Below are 9,346 nucleotides of genomic sequence, written 5' to 3'. Positions count from 1 at the left end.
CACGAACCTCTACCTCCGCCAGCAGGACCTCAATTTCAGACTCAGTAAAGTTTTTTTCTTTTGTGCTCGTCATTCTCAAGCATAGAAATTTAGATATTGGCGTGTGCTCTTTTATATGGTAATTATATTAATTAGGGGGCGTTTACAAGGCGGAGATCTGACACCAGTCAGCTGCGCACTTTTTCAAGATCATTTGCTATTTATAAATGTCACATCTGGAAGAGAGGCGTACGCGCGTGTTTTTGTGCGCACATTCGTTTTCTCTGAATCGCACTTACGCACTTTTGTGAAATGATCTTAGAACAAATTTAGGACGGTTTATACAGAACATTTTATAAATGAGGCCCCTGGAGATGACCTCTACAGCCTTGAATGTCAGCGGAGACCATGTCAACTAGATGAGCCCCAGAGACAGATCCCCTGTGAAGACCTCATCACCTCGACGACCAGCGGCACAAGACCACGGGAACCAGACAAGTCCTCTGCACCTGTGTTACAGACTGGAATTAAACCACGTCATGCTGGTTTTGTCTGGACAGAGGAGAACTGGGCCCCCTACTGAGCCTGGTTTCTCCCAAGGTTTTTTTCTCCATTTCTGTCAGCGATGGAGTTTTGATTCCTTTAGCTTGCTTAGTTGGGGACGCTTGACTGATCGCACAGACACTATTGGAAGAGAGCTGAACTGGATGATGACATCACTGAATCATCAATGAACTGACTTTAGTTGGAAAAAATGACTCTTTGTTATTGGCTTCTTGCATTATTGACAAACTATTTTCCTATTTGGCACTACAAAGTTGCTTTGACACAATCAGTTTTGTATAAAGCGCTATACAAATAAAGGTGACTTGACTTGACTTGAAGAGTAGAGTATACAGTATGTGCCTATGTAAAATTAAAAACAGTTTAGATTTACTATATTAGCAATTCAGACCCCACAAGAGGAACTTCATTTAACAAAAAGTCAGTACAGCTTTCATTACTGAGATTCAAATCTTGTATGTTTTATTGGATTCAAGTCAGGCAACATACTCTTGTGTAATTTTTAGATAATTGTGAAAGTAGCGCAGAACGGCCACTACAGTTCTGATTAGTGGTACTTTGGCTCATTCTGTACCTCTAGATTACTGGTGCAATACTGTATTTCCACTCATTTTCAGTGGGTCACCGATCTTCTTGAATCCTCCATCTTCCATCTCTGAGAAGTCTAACAATTCCTGTCTATGCAGACACGTCCAATAGGCTCCAAAATGAGAAAGTTCTGGTGTTTCAAATGTTTTTGTTTCACCGAACACAGGTTTTTGAATGTGATCACTCGTGTATTCACTTGTGTTTCTACTTTGGGGCCTGTACTCCCTAAAATATAGTAGTAGTAGTTCAATATAGTATTTTTAAATAATGCAATTATTGAGAGGTGATTTAATTTTGAGCCGTTTGATATTTTAGTGATGTTGCACAGGGGTGAACTAATTTCTGCTGTATACTGTAATCTCTTGGTGGGCATTTGAAGTGGTGCTCTTACCTACACAGTGCTCATTGTGGACAATATACCCATCAGGACAGACACATCTGAAAGAACCATCCAGATTCACACACGTTCCAGGAGCACATATCCCACGATTCAATTTACACTCATTAACATCTGCATTTATCAAAAAACAAGGCAAACAGTTATGATACTATAGGACTCCTATAATATAGGACTACAAATCCAAGAACAAAATAATACTGTATAATTACACTGAATATCTACATCATATCATTTGTTAGCATTTTTATTTCAAACGAACAAAACTGGTAAATAATGGAAGTTCCAACCCTATTAATCTATGAGAATTTCTCATTTGTAAGTGGCTCTGGATAAAAGTGTCTGATAAATATGAATAAGAGGAGAAATACATTGGGGTAGACCACACATGAACTCAGAACAGAGAGACAGTTGAATCACATTTAATAACTTGTGTGAGATCTATGTCTTTTGCTCCACACATGCATAGTTATGTCCTCTTCCATCGGGGAACATTTAAAGGGTGTACGGTTTTCTAATCCAAAGATATTGATTGAACAAAGTCTATTTTTAGGGCTAAGAATTTAACTTCATCTGCCTTTAACAGCGAGTTGCTTCTTGTCAGGTGATGTTTGTGGACTTTAGTCTGTCAAAACATGGTGCCTTTCAGGGCTATTGTGCGATTTAGAGAGATGTGTGGGGTGGTCAGCGGGGTACAGATGAGACACACAGTACCAGCTGAAGAATCCTTTTGTGTCACACAACTGCATCTCACGCCACGCTTAACTAACTGAGTACTTTTACTCAGTTAACTGACGGAACTGAGTAAAAGTAATCTGATTAATGCACGTTACTCACTGAATATGAGCATGAATGTTATTTGTTTTTACAGTCACATACTTGTTCTTAAGTGATCAATGTTTTAGAGATTTATTATTCCTAATCTGAATTTTTAATCTTAATTGATCAGTGATTTACAGCAGCAAATTATCAGTTGTATATAATGAAGAACAGTAATAAAATGAAAAGCTGAAATTAAGTCATTTTTTGTATCTTTCAAGACATTTTAAATTGAAATTAGGTGGTTAAGCTTCTTTTTAAAATGACTGTTTCAACTGTACCCGACTTGGGTACAACAAAATTACTTCTTGTATTTATGAACTGTGGATCTCTATTAGTAACCAAATAAAATAGAAATCACATAAAAATGATGTAATAAGTTGCAATTGTTTGTGTGGTAATGTAAAAAGCAAAACATGTTCCAGCTTTCTCTGTCTACCCTACTGCAGTCTCAGATGGATAGTTCAGTCTAAACAGTTAACAACACTTGAGAATGAAGTAAATAATAGTTTACCTATACAGCTCTTTCCATCACGAGTGAGCTCATAGCCCTCTCTACAGAGGCACTGGAAGGAGCCGACATTATTAACACAGCGGCCGTTCCTGCAGAGCTGAGAGTGAAAAACTGCACACTCGTCAATATCTAGAGACGGCATGAGAACAGAAGACGTCAATGAGACATTCAGAAGATTCAACTACTAGCTGATCATATTTCAAAAACCCTTTACGCAGTGAAGGTAAGTGAGATCGCTTTAGATCATTTCTAGACAAATGGAAAAATAACTAAATCAATCAATCAAACTAACATAAGGAATAGAGAGTAAGCAGATTTTTAACATGAAATCAACAAATGAACAGGTAATACTTTACAATACGGCTCCATTTGTTTACACTTGTTAACAGCATTAGTGGACATGAACTAACAATGAAAAATACTTCTAAAGCATTTATTAATCTTTGTTTATGCTAAACTGACATGGACTTATGATGGATAGTTGTATTTTAATAGTTGTATTTTGTTTTTAATGAACATTAATGATTAATAAATACTGTTAACATATGTATTGCTTAATGTTAATTAATGCATTAACTAATGTTATTACAGTACACAGTTCTCTGGAATACTTGATTTTGATTGGTCAGTCACGACATTCATGGGTGTGTTATAACTGCCGTCATTAGCAATGGCGAATAATACCCACTAATACAGGTATTTGAGGCCGGTGCTTCTTTCATTTCTCTCACATCATACTCTTTTGTTTCATTCAAACACAATGGCTATCATCTTGTCCCTCAGTTATCATCTGTATTTACTGTAAAATGAATCCAGAGGACTTCAGTATTAATAGTTGCCTTGCAGTAATATTTAAAAGTGTTTGTCTTGTTGCCAGAACGATTGTTTTGTACACTGTCATGGATTTAAGATAACAGATGGGTAAGATTTTTAAACACTTTCTTCTCAAATATCATTTTATGTCCTCGTCTTTATTTATGTGGAGAAAAGCTGTGTAATTAGTAATGCGAATGTATATTATGGCTTAAATGGCCAGAACTTCGTCTTGGCTAGGAATTGTTTTTCTTTGAGGAAGCTTTGCATTTAAAGAGCTAATAAAAATGTCTAATTATTTTAATGGCAATGGCATTTTTATTTATATAGCACCATTAAATGCAACTCAAGTTGTCCAATGTGCTTTACAACAAAAATAATAAAAAACAAACACATTACTAAAAAATTTAAACAATAAAACCTTATCAAGAACAAATAGACTTTTAGATTGGACTTAAAAAAAGATCCAGAGGCAGCAAGTCTGATAGAAATGGACAAGCCATTCCAGAGTCTGGGGGCAGCTACAGAGAGAGCACAGTCACCTCTACATTTGTACATCCACCTAGGGATGAACAACAGTCTCTGGTTGGATGATGCTCAGTCAGTAAATCAGAAAGGTATGATGGTGCCATACCATTTAATGATTTGTAGACAAGAAGTAATATTTTAAAATCTACTCTGTAGCACACTGGCAACCAGTGCAGGGAACGTAAAACTGGAGTGATAAGGTCCCGTTTTTGAACACCAGTCAGGAGTCTAGCTGCCACATTTTGAACTAACTGTAATCGGGACAGTTCTGATTCGCTAATCCCTAAATAAAGAGAATTACAGTAATCCAGCTTGGAAGAGATAAAGGCATGGATTAGTTTTTCAACATTTTTGGAAGAAAGAAATTACTTTACAATTATTTACATTTGTGGCAAGTAGTCGTGTAATAAGCGGGATAATGTCCATCCAGCCAGTTGTTACCACTTTGTGTCAGGGTCCTGATCACCCTGTTGGGGTTATTTCTACGATAACATCTGTCTGAATGTACATTATCCCTTACTTAACTAATGAGACCTTATTGTAAAGTGTTACCAAAGAACATTCAAATGTACAAATCCACATATAAAAAAAAAAAAAAAACGTTTAAGGGAACAACACCATTACCTGTACAGTAGTTATTACTGGCTAGCTCAAATCCTTGATGACAGATACAGTTAAATGAGCCAATAGAGTTTGTACATGTGCCATTCCCACACGGCTGGTGTGAACACTCATTAACATCTACAGAAGATAAAAACACCCGCTATAAACACCTTTCACAGGCAAGTGCTTTGAGTGAAATACACCATCTCTGATGTGAACCACACTTTGTTTGAACATAGCCTTCATAGAGTGGCCTACCGAACACTGGTAATGATGGAGTAGTTCTGATACAGATTTGAGGAGCTCTTACCTACACACATCCTGCGGTTTTGTGTCGCAGTAAAGCCGGTGTGACACACACACTCGTATCCTCCTGGAAAGTCCACACAATCACCATGACGACACATGCTGGGTGCCTCCACACACTCGTTACGGTCTGAAAATCACACAGAGATTGCTATGTAAGACTCAAATCACTGAGTTTCAATACTTGTTATTCCAAACGCTCACAGTTCTTTGGTAAGACAATTATAATTAATTTGAGACATTTAGAAACTATGAGAGTATGCCTTCACTCACAGACATCATAATGTTGTGATTTAGGCCTACACCATTTAAAGTCTAGAAAATGTGTAGCTTTTGGAAAGCTCTTGGGTTTTCTGCATGTGTGTGTTTTAATGTTACACAAACTCATGCACAGCCCACAAAACAGTGGTAGTGTCTGTAACCACTCACCAGCACAGGCTCCGTTAGGTGTGAGTATATACCCATCAGAACATTCACACTGATAGCTTCCCGGCCGGTTGATGCAGTCTGCATTTCTCTGACACACAAGCTCTCCACTGCTGCATTCATCAATGTCTGAACACACAAACACACATTAAATAAACAGTGCGTCTTATTCACTAACCATGCGTATGAATATATTTGAGCGTGAAATCTGCATACAGACACTTTCATGAACAAATCATGATTAACCAATACTTTACATACTAAAATCTATTCTACATTTATGAATAAACAACACGTACACAAAATCACGTACTCTGCTTGGCTTTTTAATTGTGTTAAGACTAGTTTTGAGGACAGCATGCTTGGCATTGCCGGAAGATCTTGCTATAGGTGCTCTCAATTTTTTTAGAGAGCATCATGTGTTTGCTGAGAGTGACAAAAGGCTGTGGAAGAAAGGTTGTACTAGAACCCCTTAAATGGAGATGATTTGACAAGTTTTACGCAAATGATTAATCTCAGACACACCGTTGCTAATTTAGAATAGCCTACTACAAATTCGCTAACATTAGAATGAAGTTACAAACAAGTTTGACCGGTTGTGAAGCATGTGTGGGAAACACGATAAGGATTTGGCTTAAATAACCTCTGTCAGTGACGTCATTGAAACGTGTGCTTGTGAGAGGCTAAAAATAGATATGAAATGGAGGCGCCATTGGGTTTCTTTGTCTTTAGAGACTGCATTGTGTGCTGTGTGTTCTATGTGTGCTGCTGTTACGTTAAGAGCAGGATTCAGCTTTTCCAAAGAAAAAAAATATATATGACTCTAAAGTATTCTAAAAGCTTTAAGCTTTTATTGCCCATCAGAGTGCACCACTCTAGATTCGTTTTCTTTCAGGAGGGGCTAGACTCTGCATCCTCGCTAAGATCATGGGGCTCGCATATTGAGCTGGCTGAGAGCTGAGAGACGGGCACATCCCTTTCTCTTATGCTCTCGCCAGATCATGATGATCTTGTGCCTGCTGCTGAAGCGTGCTCCTGCACTTCTTCAGAGCGAGCTGAGGACATGGGTTCTCTTGCTTCCGGCAATATGGAAGTTGAAAGCACTGCTTCTCACACGATAACAAAGCATTTGAGGAATTACTCGCGGTGGTGACTCGTGTGGTGTCCAGGTTTAATTAGACTGGCCACAGGAGCAAGAGACCCTAGAACCTCCAAGCTGGATGACAGATTACATCCATCTATGTCGGTCTCTCCCCTTTTTGCTGATCTCCATGACGAGCTTTCTCACTCATTAGTGAGGAGGCATTTTCAGAGCTGTGACTGGCCACAGATCTGTCTCTCTGTGCGACCAAGCAAACGGCCAGCACCATCGTTTAATGGCTGCTTTGGTTACTACGGAGAGGCATCTGTGGTTCAACCTCACAGGTATCAAGGAGAGGGAGGTAAAATATATTCTTCCTTGATGCCCCCGTGTCGCCTTCCGGCCTATTTGGTAGCTCCGTTAATACATTCGTCAGTAGGTTCTGGGAGGCCAAAAGACTAGCAGAGGCTTTCAATAAGTTTTTCCCCGCCATGCTCAGGGGTCAGGCCGGCTCCTCTGCAGAGAGAAGAACAAAACCAGAGCGTGGCGAGTCGTGCGCACCCTCATAGAGATTGGGTTGCAACCCAGTAGGAAGCCGGATAGGATCCATCATTGTGGCCAAGAAGAAGTCCTGAGGCTGACGTGCCCAGGACCGTGGGGGTGTGCCCCAACACATTTTCCCCGATCGCTCTGCTTCCGGGAGTCCTGGAACCTTCATGTTTGGCCTCTGAGGGGGACCAACTAAGAGATGCTGGACTTCCAGCTGATGTAGTGCAGACTATTCTAAATGCTAGGGCTCCCTCCACTAGAAGAAGTGATGCCCTCACATGAAATGTTTTTGAAATTTGGTGTATGACATGCCGTGCAGACCCAGCTCACTGCTAAGTTGTTTCAGTGTTGGAGTTCCTGCAAGAAAAACTGTCCAGTAGGTTCTGGGAGGCCAAAAGACTAGCAGAGGCTTTCAATAAGTTTTTCCCCGCCATGCTCAGGGGTCAGGCCGGCTCCTCTGCAGAGAGAAGAACAAAACCAGAGCGTGGCGAGTCGTGCGCACCCTCATAGAGATTGGGTTGCAACCCAGTAGGAAGCCGGATAGGATCCATCATTGTGGCCAAGAAGAAGTCCTGAGGCTGACGTGCCCAGGACCGTGGGGGTGTGCCCCAACACATTTTCCCCGATCGCTCTGCTTCCGGGAGTCCTGGAACCTTCATGTTTGGCCTCTGAGGGGGACCAACTAAGAGATGCTGGACTTCCAGCTGATGTAGTGCAGACTATTCTAAATGCTAGGGCTCCCTCCACTAGAAGAAGTGATGCCCTCACATGAAATGTTTTTGAAATTTGGTGTATGACATGCCGTGCAGACCCAGCTCACTGCTAAGTTGTTTCAGTGTTGGAGTTCCTGCAAGAAAAATTGTTCTCAGGCACATGTCCTGGTACTCTCAGAGTCTATGTGGCCGCCATTCAGCTTGCCACACTCTGATTGACGGGGTCTCTGTAGGAAAACACCCTCTAGTCACTCACTTCATTCATGGAGCTAAGTGGTTGAGGCCGCCCACCAGAGTGAGGGTCCTTTCTTGGGACTTAGCTGTAGTGCTTGAGGGTCTGGTTGGCCCTTTTGAACCACTACAGTCAGCACCTGTCAAGCTTCTGACTCTAAAAATGGGTCATAGGTCATTTTTTCACAACTCTTCACACAGTTTTCCTTACCAACCTTAAGCTTGGCACAGCAGTAAATTTCACATCCAAAATGCACTTAAACTACCAAACCACTTCATATTGTAAGGGCCAGATTTACTAAACGGCAAATTAGCGTAAGAGTGCAATTCCAAAAAAGCGCTAATGGGAGTGGAAATTTCTGCAGTTGATTTACTGACAAATCGCAGATTAACGAACACAGACGTAGCCAGATCATTTCCATAATGACCAACACAATCTACTAAGAACAGCGCAAATTAGCGTCTGCTTTAAGACATGCATTTTAGGAGCATTAAATAATGGCGCAAATACCAGTAATTAGACAAGCTCAAACGATAGTAAATCGTGCTGCGTGATTCATTTTAATACTCTCCTCCCATAAATTTTGCGTCTGAAAGGGAAACTCCTACAAATGCATATTCAATAAGGTCAGGTGCAAATATAAATGTATCCGTGCCTTTTTAGCGCTAATTCTTCACTGTGCGTCTTTAGTAAATCTTGACAGTTCTATTTTAACGCCAAAAGAAGGTTTGCGCAGACGCAAGCTGTTAGTTAATCTGGCCCTAAGTGTCTTAAATCAAGTCATTCTTTCACAATAGCAACAAACACACATAATCACTCATATCACATATCACGCCGATGTGAGATGGCGCCGACGGTGATGGCTGCCTCTGTGGCGTGTTCCGCAGTTGTTTTTATGTTTTTGTTAGTTTGTCCTGTCTTTAGTTATATCCCTGCAACCCGGACAAATAAGGATTTTTCAAATTCTGCTGCTCTGTGTTTCACTGAAACCTGGCTGAAAGACGCCATTCTGGACAGCGCGTTGAGTCTCCTGGGGTTTCAGCTGTTCAGAGCGGATCACGACGCAGAATCAACGTGGAAATCACGCAGCGGCGGGACATGCTTTTACATCAATGAGAGGTGGTGTACAGATGTAACTGTGTTAAAGAAGATGTGCTGTCCAGATCTAGAAGTGCTCTTCATTAACTGTAAGCCTTTCTACTCGCCGCGGGAGTTTTGCTCATTCATTCTCGTC

The 9,346-nt window shown here is 40.6% G+C and overlaps 1 protein-coding gene across 1 annotated transcript in view; it reads right to left on the bottom strand.

The window, feature by feature from the left end:
- LOC107705843 (fibrillin-2-like) overlaps positions 1-9,346 on the bottom strand; it is a 154,781-nt gene that overhangs the window by 63,981 nt on the left and 81,454 nt on the right. The window contains exons 39-43 of the mRNA XM_016509340.1: positions 5,541-5,666; positions 5,116-5,241; positions 4,827-4,943; positions 2,862-2,990; positions 1,523-1,642 (exon numbers count right to left, since the gene is read on the bottom strand). Of these exons, the coding sequence (XP_016364826.1) occupies positions 1,523-1,642; positions 2,862-2,990; positions 4,827-4,943; positions 5,116-5,241; positions 5,541-5,666 (618 nt within the window). The remainder of the gene's footprint in view (positions 1-1,522; positions 1,643-2,861; positions 2,991-4,826; positions 4,944-5,115; positions 5,242-5,540; positions 5,667-9,346) is intronic.

The sequence above is a fragment of the Sinocyclocheilus rhinocerous genome, unplaced genomic scaffold, assembly GCF_001515625.1.
Source record: "Sinocyclocheilus rhinocerous isolate Xijiao unplaced genomic scaffold, SAMN03320098_v1.1 scaffold924, whole genome shotgun sequence".
NCBI lineage: Eukaryota > Metazoa > Chordata > Actinopteri > Cypriniformes > Cyprinidae > Sinocyclocheilus > Sinocyclocheilus rhinocerous.
The sequence above is the reverse complement of the archived record's forward strand: the minus strand, read 5'-3'. Positions and strand labels throughout refer to the sequence as shown.